The following is a 13,272-nucleotide window of genomic DNA, read 5'->3' as shown; positions in this document are numbered from 1 at the left end:
CCCTAAAAACAAAAAACATTTGTCATAAGTAACTAGCTCCCTGGTATACAGAAAATACCCGAGCTCTGAAGCAAGCTTCCAGAGAATTGGAACGGAAATGGCACCACACCAAACTGGAAGTCTTCTGACTTGCTTGGAAAGACAGTACCATGCAGTATCGAAGAGCCCTCACTGCTGCTCGATCATCCTATTTTTCCAACTTAATTGAGGAAAGTAAGAACAATTCAAAATGTATTTTTGATACTGTCGCAAAGCTAACTAAAAAGCAGCATTCTCCAAGAGAGGATGGCTTTCACTTCAGCAGTAATAAATTCATGAACTTCTTTGTCAAGAACCTAGGAACAAGGGAGACACTCAAGTGTTTTAGTACTATATCTCTTGACACAATGATGAAAATAATAATGTTCTCTAAACCTTCAAGCTGCATACTGGACTCAATCCAACTAAACCTCTGAAAGAGCTGCTTCCTGTGCTTGGCCCTCCTATGTTGAACATAATAAACGGCTCTCTATCCACCGGATGTGTACCAAACTCACTAAAAGTGGCAGTAATAAAGCCTCTCTTGAAAAAGCCAAACCTTGACCCAGAAAATATAAAAAACTATCGGCCTATATCGAATCTTCCATTCCTCTCAAGATTTTTAGAAAAGCTGTTGCGCAGCAACTCACTGCCTTCCTGAAGACAAACAATGTATACGAAATGCTTCAGTCTGGTTTTAGACCCCATCATAGCACTAAGACTGCACTTGTGAAGGTGGTAAATTACCTTTTAATGGCGTCAGACCGAGGCTCTGCATCTGTCCTCGTGCTCCTAGACCTTACTACTGCTTTTGATACCATCGATCACCACATTCTTTTGGAGAGATTGGAAACCCAAATTAGTCTACACGGACAAGTTCTGGCCTGGTTTAGATCTTATCTGTCAGAAAGATATCAGTTTTTCTCTGTGAATGGTTTGTCCTCTGACAAATCAACTGTAAATTTCGGTGTTCCTCAATGTTCCGTTTTAGGACCTCTATTGTTTACACTATATATTTGACCTCTTGGGGATGTCATTCAAAAACATTGTTAACTGTCACTGCTATCCGGATGACACACAGCTGTACATTTCAATGAAACATGGTGAAGCCCCAAGATTGCCCTCGCTAGAAGCCTGTGTTTCTGACATAAGGAAGTGGATGGCTGCAAACGTTCTACTTTTAAACTCGGACAAAACAGAGATGCTTAATCTAGGTCCCAAGAAACAAAGAGATCTTCTGTTGAATCTGACAATTAATCTTGATGGTTGTACAGTCGTCTCAAATAAAACTGTGGAGGACCTCGGCGTTACTTTGGACCCTGATCTCTCTTTTGACAAACATATCAAGACCGTTTCAAGGACAGCTTTTTTTTCATCTACGTAACATTGCAAAAATCAGAAACTTTCTGTCCAAAAATGTATCCATGTTTTTGTTACTTCTAGGTTAAACTACTGCAATGCTCTACAGGCCTCCTAATTGTCCCTAGAATTTCTAAGCAAACAGCTGGAGGCAGGGCTTTCTCCTATAGAGCTCAATTTTTATGGAATGGTCTGCATACCCATGTGAGAGACGCAGAGTCGGTCTCAACATTTAAGTCTTTACTGAAGACTCATCTCTTCAGTAGGTCATATGATTGAGTGTAGTCTGGCCCAGGAGTGTGAAGGTGAACGGAAAGGCTCTGGAGCAACGAACCGCCCTTGCTGTCTCTGCCTGGCCGGTTCCTCTCTCTCCACTGGGATCCTCTGCCTTTTCTAAAGTATTTCTATTTACTTCCTATCTGGAATCCCTCAACTGAAGCTAGCCAGCTAACTACCTACCAACTATCAGTTAGCAAACCATTGCTAGCGGACATCAGCTAAACCTTTAGCTCGGAAAGCTCTTGCCAGTTCGAACAACGTGACTCAAACCAGAGCATAACAGACCTATTTCACTCCATATCCCCGGATTCCTACCGCAAACTCTGAACATTTTCATCTGATTCTTCGAAACCAGCTAACCGCAATCCCAGGTGACCACTCCTGGATAGCGTTTCCATCCTGGAGCAAGCACCAATTAGCCTGAAGCTAGCCCGGCAAGGGCTCCTGTGCTACCACCGAAGCCCACTTCCTGGGCTACAATATCCGGACCCTTCTACTGCCGGTACGGGGCACGGAACCCCGCCAATCCTCTATGACTGGAATACCGACAATCTGCCCGAGGATTCCAACAGGCTTCTCAGGCGCGACGCCCACTGAAGGCCCATTCTGCTAACCTGCTAGGCCTACTAGCTACTTAGAGCTACTTGGAACCCTACTAACTCCACAACTGGTCTATCGAAGTCACCGCACAAAGAGACAAAAATAGACTTGCCCCCATTGCGACGTCCCCCAAAGGCTAACTTGCTAGCTCCGGTCTACTAACTGCTAGCTTGCCTGCCCCGGTCTGCTAACTGCTAGCCCCTGCTAACTGCTTGCTTGCTTACCCGGGTCTGCTAACTGATAGCTTGCCAGCCCCAGTCTGCTAACTTGTTTAGCCCCGGCCTACTAACTGTTAGCGTGTTAGCTTCGGCCTGCTAACTGTCTGAATCGCCGTGTTCCCAGTCAGCCCAACCACTCACTGGACCCATATGTTCACTTGGCTACGCATGTCTCTCTCTAATATCAATATGCCTCGTCCATTACTGTCCTGGTTAGTGACTACTGTCTTATTTCACTGTAGAGCCTCTAGCCCTGCTCAATATGCCTTAACCAACCATGTTGTTCCACCTCCTACATATGCGATGACATCATCTGGTTTAAATGTCTCTAGGGACTATATCTCTCTCATCATTACTCAATGCCTAGGTTTACCTCCAATGTACTCACATCCTATCTTACCTTTGTCCGTACACTATGCCTTGAATCTATGCTATCGTGCCCAGAAACCTGCTCCTTTTACTCTCTGTTCCGAATGTGCTAGACAGCCAGTTCATATAGCATTTAGCCGTACCCTTATCCTACTTCTCCTCTGGTGATGTAGAGGTTAATCCAGGCCCAGCAGTGCCTAGCTCCACTCCCCAGGTGCTCTCTTTTGTTAACTTCTGTAACCGTAAAAGCCTTGGTTTCATGCATGTTATCATTAGAAGCCGAATTGTTTGGGTACAGCTGTCAGAGCAGCTCACAGATCACTGCACCTGTACATAGCCCATCTGTAAACAGCCCATCTATCTACCTACCTCATCCCCATACAGTATTTGTTTATTTATCTTGCTACTTTGCACCCCAGTATCTCTACTTGCACATTCATCTTCTGCACATCTACCATTCCAGTGTTTAATTGCTATATGGTAATTACTTCACCACCATGGCCCATTTATTGCCTTAACTTCCTTATCCTACCTCATTTGCACTCACTGTATATAGACTTTTTGTTTACTTTTGTTCTACTATATTATTGACTATGTTTTGTTTATTCCATGTGTAACTCTGTGATGTTGTATGTGTCGAATTGCTATGCTTTATCTTGGCCAGGTCGCAGTTGCAAATGAGAACTTGTTCTCAACTAGCCTACCTGGTAAAATAAAGGCAAAATAAAATTAAAATAAATAAAGATATCCCTCTAGTGGTGTGAGGCCTGTGCTTTGGCAAAGTGGGTGGGGTTATATCCTGCCTGTTTGGCCCTGTCTGGGGGTACCATCAGATGGGGCCACAATGTCTCCTGACCCCTCCTGTCTCAGCCTCCAGTATTTATGCTGCAGTAGTTTATGTGTCGGGAGGCTAGGGTCAGTCTGTTATATCTGGAGTATTTCTCCTGTCTTATCCGGTGTCCTGTGTGAATTTAAGTATGCTCTCTCTAATTCTCTCTTTCTCTCTCTCTCTCTCTCTCGGAGGACCTGAGCCCTAAGACCATGCCTCAGGACTACCTGGCCTGATGACTCCTTTCTGTCCCCAGTCCACCTGGTCGTGCTGTTGCTCCAGATTCAACTGTTCTGCCTGCGGCCTGTTCACCGGACGTGCTACCTGTCCCAGACCTGCTGTTTTCAACTCTCTAGAGGCAGCAGGAGTGGTAGAGATTCTCTTAATGACCGGCTATGGAAAGCCAACTGACATTTACTCCTGAGGTGCTGACTTGTTGCACCCTCGACAACTACTGTGATTATTATTATTTGACCATGCTGGTCATTTATGAACATTTTAACATCTTGGGCATGTTCTGTTATAATCTCCACCCGGCACAGCCAGAAGAGGACTGGCCACCCCTCATAGCCTGGTTCCTTTCTAGGGAGTTTTTCCTAGCCACCGTGCTTCTACACCTGCATTGCTTGCTGTTTGGGGTTTTAGGCTGGGTTTCTATACTGCACTTTGAGATATCAGCTGATGTAACAAGGGCTATATAAATACATTTGATTTGATTTGATAATGTGGACAACGAGTTACTTGTCTAACAGAACACAGAGGATATTTTTTTAATTGAAGCCTCTCAAATAGAATCCAGGTAGAATCAGGAATTCCCCAGGGTAGCTGTTTAGGTCCCTTGTTTATTTTCAATTTTTACTAACGACATGTCACTGACTGAGTAAGGCCAGAGTGTCAACACTATACACGTCAGCTACTACAGCAACTGAAATGACTGAACAAAGAGCTGCAGTTATTTTCAGATTGGGTTGCAAAGAATAAGTCAGCCCTAAATATTTCTAAAACTAAAAACATTGTATTTGGAACAAAACTCACTAAACCCTAAACCTCAACTAAATCTTGTAATAAATAATGTGGATATTGAGTAGAAGCTAAGTAGTATGCAGTAGTAGATAAGATGGGGAGAAGTCTGTCTAAAATAAAGCGATGCTCTGCCTTAACAACACTATCAACAAGGCAGGTCCTACAAGCCCTAGTTTTGTGCACCTTGACTACTGTTCAGTCGTGTGGTCAGGTGCCACAAAAAAAGGACTTAGGAAAATTGCAATTGGCTCAGAACAGGGCAGCACGGCTGGCCCTTGGATGTACACAGAGAGCTAGTATTAATAATATGCATGTCAATCTCTCCTGGCTGAAAGTGGAGGAGAGATTGACTTCAGCAGTACTTTTATTTATGAGAGGAATTCACATGTTGAATGCACCTGAAAAGTAGCGTTGGTTTGTGATCTTTCCCAAGATGGCGTAGCAGTAAGTCGTCCTGTCGTGTCGTGTCCCTGTATATATCGTTTCTTCTTCATTTTTTACATATTTTTCTCCGCATATCTCTTTAAAAACATTTTGCTAAACCTAAGCTTCCAAATACTCTCCTGCAACCCGCCTCACCCAATGTAGCTATTTTTCCTAAAGTATTTATATTTACTTCGGAACCCCTCAACTGAAGCTAGCCAGCTAACCACCAGCTATGCTAGCGGTCTTCAGCTAACCGGTCATCAGCTAACCTTTAGTTCGGAAAGCTCTCGCCAGTTCGAACAACGCGACTCTAACCAGAGCATAACGGACCTATTTATTTTTCATCCCCGGATTCCCACCGCAAACGGAACATTTTTCAGCTGGATTTTACAGCTGGATCTTCACAACTAGCTATCTAGCTAAACCGCAACCCCGGATGATTACTCCTGGCTAGCGTTTCCACCCACTTAGCTTGAAGCTAGCCCGGCCTGCGCACCTGTGCTACCACCGTAGCATACTCCTGAGCTACAATACCCGGGCCCACGACCGGTCTATCGATGTCACCGCATGAAGAGGAATAAACAGACTCACCCCATCGCAACGTCCCCCAAAGGCTAACTCTCTAGCCCTCGCTATCTCCCTGCTTGCTAATTCGGCCTGCTAACTGCTAGCTTGTCCAGCTCCGGTCCGCTAACTGCTACCTTGTCTAGCCCGGGCCTACAAACTGTTAGCTTGTTAGCACAGGCCTGCTAACCGCCTGAATCGCCGCGTCCCAAACGCTCACTGGACCCATATTTACTTTCTATCTCTTTTGACTTTTAATTTGTTTATACCTTCCGGAAACCTGCCTCACCAAATGTGATACGGAATCGCTATTATTTTTTTAATTTTTAGAACACACTCAAGAACCTCCAGAAGCTAACCAGCTAACTAGCTACAAGCTATTTAGTCATTGTTAGTTTTTTTTTACCTGGATAACACTCGCCAGTCCAGCTTCCCTGCCCCATCCACCGCTGCCCCCTGGACACTGATCTCTTGGCTACATAGCTGATGCACGCTGGACTGTCCATTAATCACGGTACTCCATTCTGCTTGTCTGTTTTATCTGTTGGCCCCGTTGCCTAGTCTACGCCATTTTACCTGCTGTTGTTGTGCTAGCTGATTAGCTGTTGTCTCACCTACTGTTTTAGCTAGCTTTCCCAATTCAACACCTGTGATTACTGTATGCCTCGCTGTATGTCTCTCTCAAATGTCAATATGCCTTGTATACTGTTGTTCAGGTTAGTTATCATTGTTTTAGTTCACAATGGAGCCCCTAGTTCCACTCTTCATACCCCTGATAACTCCTTTGTCCCACCTCCCACACATGCGGTGACCTCACCCATTACTACCAGCATGTCCAGAGATACAACCTCTCTCATCATCACCCAGTGCCTGGGCTTACCTCCGCTGTACCCGCACCCCACCATACCCCTGTCTGCGCATTATGCCCTGAATATATTCTACCATGCCCAGAAACCTGCTCCTCTTATTCTCTGTCCCCAACGCTCTAGGCGACCAGTTTTGATAGCCTTTAGCCGCACCCTCATACTACTCCTTCTCTGTTCCGCGGGTGATGTGGAGGTAAACCCAGGCCCTGCATGTCCCCAGGCACCCTCATTTGTTGACTTCTGTGATCGAAAAAGCCTTGGTTTCATGCATGTCAACATCAGAAGCCTCCTCCCTAAGTTTGTTTTACTCACTGCTTTAGCACACTCTGCTAACCCTGATGTCCTTGCCGTGTCTGAATCCTGGCTCAGGAAGGCCACCAAAAATTCAGAGATTTCCATACCCAACTATAACATCTTCCGTCAAGATAGAACTGCCAAAGGGGGAGGAGTTGCAGTTTACTGCAGAGATAGCCTGCAAAGTAATGTCATACTTTCCAGGTCCATACCCAAACAGTTCGAACTACTAATTTTGAAAATTACTCTCTCCAGAAATAAGTCTCTCACGGTTGCCACCTGCTACCGACCCCCCTCAGCTCCCAGCTGTGCCCTGGACACCATTTGTGAATTGATCGCCCCCCATCTAGCTTCAGAGTTTGTTCTGTTAGGTGACCTAAACTGGGATATGCTTAACACCCCGCCAGTCCTACAATCTAAGCTAGATGCCCTCAATCTCACACAAATCATCAAGGAACCCACCAGGTACAACCCTAACTCTGTAAACAAGGGCACCCTCATAGACGTCATCCTGACCAACTGGCCCTCCAAATACACCTCCGCTGTCTTCAACCAGGATCTCAGCGATCACTGCCTCATTGCCTGTATCCGCTACGGAGCCGCAGTCAAACGACCACCCCTCATCACTGTCAAATGCTCCCTAAAACACTTCTGTGAGCAGGCCTTTCTAATCGACCTGGCCCGGGTATCGTGGAAGGACATTGACCTCATCCCGTCAGTTGAGGATGCCTGGTCATTCTCTAAAAGTAACTTCCTCACCATTGTAGATAAGCATGCTCCGTTCAAAAAATGCAGAACTAAGAACAGATACAGCCCTTGGTTCACCCCAGACCTGACTGCCCTCGACCAGCACAAAAACATCCTGTGGCGGACTGCAATAGCATCGAATAGTCCCCGTGATATGCAACTGTTCAGGGAAGTCCGGAACCAATACACGCAGTCAGTCAGGAAAGCTAAGGCCAGCTTCTTCAGGCAGAAGTTTGCATCCTGTAGCTCCAACTCCAAAAAGTTCTGGGACACTGTGAAGTCCATGGAGAACAAGAGCACCTTCTCCCAGCTGCCCACTGCACTGAGGCTAGGTAACATGGTCACCACTGATAAATCCATGATTATCGAAAACTTCAATAAGCATTTCTCAACGGCTGGCCATGCCTTCCGCCTGGCTACTTCAACCTCGGCCAACAGCTCCGCCCCCCCCCGCAGCTCCTCGCCCAAGCCTCTCCAGGTTCTCCTTTACCCAAATCCAGATAGCAGATGTTCTGAAAGAGCTGCAAAACCTGGACCCATATAAATCAGCTGGGCTTGACAATCTGGACCCTCTATTTCTGAAACTATCTGCCACCATTGTCGCAACCCCTATTACCAGCCTGTTCAACCTCTCTTTCATATCGTCTGAGATCCCCAAGGATTGGAAAGCTGCCGCAGTCATCCCCCTCTTCAAAGGGGGAGACACCCTGGACCCAAACTGTTACAGACCTATATCCATCCTGCCCTGCCTATCTAAGGTCTTCGAAAGCCAAGTCAACAAACAGGTCACTGACCATCTCGAATCCCACCGTACCTTCTCCGCTGTGCAATCTGGCTTCCGAGCCGGTCACGGGTGCACCTCAGCCACACTCAAGGTACTAAACGATATCATAACCGCCATCGATAAAAGACAGTACTGTGCAGCCGTCTTCATCGACCTTGCCAAGGCTTTCGACTCTGTCAATCACCATATTCTTATCGGCAGACTCAGTAGCCTCGGTTTTTCGGATGACTGCCTTGCCTGGTTCACCAACTACTTTGCAGACAGAGTTCAGTGTGTCAAATCGGAGGGCATGCTGTCCGGTCCTCTGGCAGTCTCTATGGGGGTGCCACAGGGTTCAATTCTCGGGCCGACTCTTTTCTCTGTGTATATCAATGATGTTGCTCTTGCTGCGGGCGATTCCCTGATCCACCTCTACGCAGACGACACCATTCTATATACTTTCGGCCCGTCTTTGGACACTGTGCTATCTAACCTCCAAACAAGCTTCAATGCCATACAACACTCCTTCCGTGGCCTCCAACTGCTCTGAAACGCTAGTAAAACCAAATGCATGCTTTTCAACCGGTCGCTGCCTGCACCCACATGCCCGACTAGCATCACCACCCTGGATGGTTCCGACCTAGAATATGTGGACGTCTATAAGTACCTAGGTGTCTGGCTAGACTGCAAACTCTCCTTCCAGACTCATATCAAACATCTCCAATCGAAAATCAAATCAAGAGTCGGCTTTCTATTCCGCAACAAAGCCTCCTTCACTCACGCCGCCAAGCTTACCCTAGTAAAACTGACTATCCTACCGATCCTCGACTTCGGCGATGTCATCTACAAAATGGCTTCCAACACTCTACTCAGCAAACTGGATGCAGTCTATCACAGTGCCATCCGTTTTGTCACTAAAGCACCTTATACCACCCACCACTGCGACTTGTATGCTCTAGTCGGCTGGCCCTCGCTACATATTCGTCGCCAGACCCACTGGCTCCAGGTCATCTACAAGTCCATGCTAGGTAAAGCTCCGCCTTATCTCAGTTCACTGGTCACGATGGCAACACCGATCCGTAGCACGCGCTCCAGCAGGTGTATCTCACTGATCATCCCTAAAGCCAACACCTCATTTGGCCGCCTTTCGTTCCAGTACTCTGCTGCCTGTGACTGGAACGAATTGCAAAAATCGCTGAAGTTGGAGACTTTTATCTCCCTCACCAACTTCAAACATCAGCTATCTGAGCAGCTAACCGATCGCTGCAGCTGTACATAGTCTATTGGTAAATAGCCCACCCATTTTCACCTACCTCATCCCCATACTGTTTTTATTTATTTACTTTTCTGCTCTTTTGCACACCAATATCTCTACCTGTACATGACCATCTGATCATTTATCACTCCAGTGTTAATCTGCAAAATTGTAATTATTTGCCTACCTCCTCATGCCTTTTGCACACATTGTATATTGACTCCCCCTTTGTTTTCTACTGTGTTATTGACTTGTTAATTGTTTACTCCATGTGTAACTCTGTGTTGTCTGCTCACACTGCTATGCTTTATCTTGGCCAGGTCGCAGTTGCAAATGAGAACTTGTTCTCAACTAGCCTACCTGGTTAAATAAAGGTGTTCTCAACTAGCCTACCTGGTTAAATAAAGGTGTTCTCAACTAGCCTACCTGGTTAAATAAAGGTGTTCTCAACTAGCCTACCTGGTTAAATAAAGGTGTTCTCAACTAGCCCACCTGGTTAAATAAAGGTGTTCTCAACTAGCCTACCTGGTTAAATAAAGGTGTTCTCAACTAGCCTACCTGGTTAAATAAAGGTGTTCTCAACTAGCCTACCTGGTTAAATAAAAGGTGTTCTCAACTAGCCTACCTGGTTAAATAAAGGTGTTCTCAACTAGCCTACCTGGTTAAATAAAGGTGTTCTCAACTAGCCTACCTGGTTAAATAAAGGTGTTCTCAACTAGCCTACCTGGTTAAATAAAGGTGTTCTCAACTAGCCTACCTGGTTAAATAAAGGTGTTCTCAACTAGCCTACCTGGTTAAATAAAGGTGAAAAAAATATATAAAAAAATAAATAAAACTACTGGCACCACAAGACATGCCACAAGAGGTCTCTTCACAGTCCCCAAGTCCCCAAGTCCAGAACAGACTATGGGAGGCACACAGTACTACATAGAGCCATGACTACATCAAGTGACTGACGCAAGCAGTACAAAAGATGTTTAAAAAACTTATGGAACAGCAAGGACTGTGAAGCAACACAAACATTGGCGCAGACACATGCATACACACACTTAGTACTGTAGATATGTGGTAGTAGTGGAGAAGGGGCCTGAGGGCCACAGTGTTGTGAAATCTGTGAATGTATTGTAATGTTTTTTAAAATTGTATAAACTGCCTTAATTTTGCTGGACCCCAGGAAGAGTAGCTGCTGATTTGGCAGCAGCTAATGGGGATCCATAATAAATACAATACACACAGAGACATTAACACACAGACAGAGACATTCACACACACAGATTAAGACACACAGAGGTTAACACACACAGAGACATTAATACACACAGAGACATTAATACATACAAACACACACATTTACAGTAGACATGAGTACATTGCTGTGCCATAGCACTCTGAAGGAGAGACTTAGGGGACAATGGAATTCAATAAAAAAAGTGTCTTTATTGCTAAAACCAGCACGTTTTGGCTTTTCATTATTACATTTTTTCTTCTTCACTTACAGCACTCAAACGTGACTTAGAGCACACCACAGTTCCGACATTGTCATTTTTCTAGTCAGTGTTGGATGGCGTTTTCCTTCTCCAATTATCCAGAGAGATTTAATCACTCTCATTCCATCTCCTGCTCCTACTGTACCTCCTTAGATGTGATGAGGCCTCATACCTCTCCATGAAGATGTGTTTCCCCGTGCCCAATGAGTAGAGACACGTCACAATGCGATAGCACGACAGCTGGACATCATCCACTGGAAAAGGCAACACACACAGGTCAGATTTCCTAGAAACCCCCAGCCGTTCCCAAACCTCTCCTCGGGATCCCCAGCCGCTCCCAAACCTCTCTTTGGGGACCCCCAGCCGTTCCCGCAACCTCTCTTCGGGACCCCCAGCCGTTCCCAAACCTCTCCTCGGGACCCCCAGCCGTTCCCAAACCTCTCCTTGGGACCCCCAGCCACTCAAAACCTCTCCTCGGGACCCCCAGCCGCTCAAAGCCTCTCCTCGGGACCCCCAGCCACTCAAAACCTCTCCTAGGGACCCACAGCCTTTCCAAACCTCTCCTCGGGACCCCCAGCCACTCCCAAACCTCTCCTCGGGACCCCCAGCCATTCCAAACCTCTCCTCGGGACCCCCAGCCACTCCCAAACCTCTCCTCGGGACCCCCAGCCACTCCCAAACCTCTCCTCGGGACCCCCAGCCATTCCAAACCTCTCCTCGGGACCCCCAGCCACTCCCAAACCTCTCCTCGGGACCCCCAGCCGTCCAGAATCTCTCCTCGGGACCCCCAGCAGTCTAAACCTCTCCTTGGGACCCCCAGCGGTTCTAAACCTCTCCTCGGGACCCCCAGCCACTCCCATACCTCTCCTCGGGACCGCCAGCCGTCCCAAACCTCTCCTCGGGACCCCCAGCCACTCCCAAACCTCTCCTCGGGACCCCAGCCATTCTAAACCTCTCATCAGGACCCCCAGCCACTCCCAAACCTCTCCTCAGGACCCCCACCCATTCTAAAACTCTCCTCGGGACCCCCAGCCCCCAACCTCTCCTCGGGACCCCCAGCCGTCCCAAACCTCTCCTCGGGACCCCCAGCCACTCCCAAACCTCTCCTCGGGACCCCCAGCCGTTCTAAACCTCTCCTTGGGACCCCAGCCATTCCCAAACCTCACCTTGGGACCCCCAGCCATTCCCAAACCTCTCCTCGGGACCCCCGGCCACTCAAAACCTCTCCTCGGGACCCCCAGCCACTCCCAAACCTCGCCTCGGGACCCCCAGCCACTCCCAAACCTCTCCTCGGGACCCCCAGCCACTCCCAAACCTCTCCTCGGGACCCCCAGCCATTCCAAACCCCGAGAAGAGGTGTGGAATGGCTGGGGGTCCCAGAGGAGAGGTTTGAGAACCACTCGACTAGGGGACTCACACATGGTGCAACCAGTGTAAATATATTAAAATAACATCAAGGCTAACTCACCCAGCAGGCCGACTCCAAAGTTGTGCATGGTGACATGTTCGAACAGGGCTGTGAGGATGGGCAGCAGAGCGGTGGTGGCGTAGGTGATGTTCTGGGACAAGCCCTTCATCTGGCTCCGGGACTGGCTGAACTTCCCCAGCTTCAGCATCTCCAGAGTCTTCTCTAGGTCCTCCGCTGCATTCTCAAATAATGTCCTGACCCCAGCCTTCACCATCTCTGAGCCTGACTTCATCACCGTCCTGGGAGGGGAGGAAGAGGACAAAAGGAAAGGTGTAAGAACGACATAACAGAAGGAGAGGTGTAAGAACAACAACACAGAAAAATAAGAGTAAATTATTCTCCTATAATGACAAAAGGATGCTCTGCACAACCAAATCTAAGCTTTTGGTCAGTAATGACCATCGTAAGAGATTCTCCTCACACAGGAAACCATTTGTGTCAGTAATGACCTTCGTAAGAGATTCTCCTCACACAGGAAACCATTTGTGTCAGTAATGACCTTCGTAAGAGATTATCCTCACACAGGAAACCATTTGTGTCAGTAATGACCTTCGTAAGAGATTATCCTCACACAGGAAACCATTTGTGTCAGTAATGACCTTCGTAAGAGATTCTCCTCACACAGGAAACCATTCGTGTCAGTAGTGACCTTCGTAAGAGATTCTCCTCACACAGGAAACCATTTGTGTAATGGATTCCTACAGGGG

The 13,272-nt window shown here is 47.2% G+C and overlaps 1 protein-coding gene across 3 annotated transcripts in view; it reads right to left on the bottom strand.

The window, feature by feature from the left end:
- LOC109880797 (ryanodine receptor 3) overlaps window positions 1–13,272 on the bottom strand; it is a 284,327-nt gene that overhangs the window by 60,520 nt on the left and 210,535 nt on the right. For all 3 annotated transcript variants that reach the window (XM_031800945.1, XM_031800946.1, XM_031800947.1), the window contains 2 exons: window positions 12,566–12,804; window positions 11,270–11,351 (listed from right to left, as the gene is read on the bottom strand). In XM_031800945.1, the coding sequence (XP_031656805.1) occupies window positions 11,270–11,351; window positions 12,566–12,804 (321 nt within the window). The remainder of the gene's footprint in view (window positions 1–11,269; window positions 11,352–12,565; window positions 12,805–13,272) is intronic.

This window comes from Oncorhynchus kisutch, linkage group LG21 (genome assembly GCF_002021735.2).
Source record: "Oncorhynchus kisutch isolate 150728-3 linkage group LG21, Okis_V2, whole genome shotgun sequence".
Taxonomy (NCBI): Eukaryota; Metazoa; Chordata; class Actinopteri; order Salmoniformes; family Salmonidae; genus Oncorhynchus; species Oncorhynchus kisutch.
This window is presented reverse-complemented; position numbering and strand designations above follow the sequence as displayed.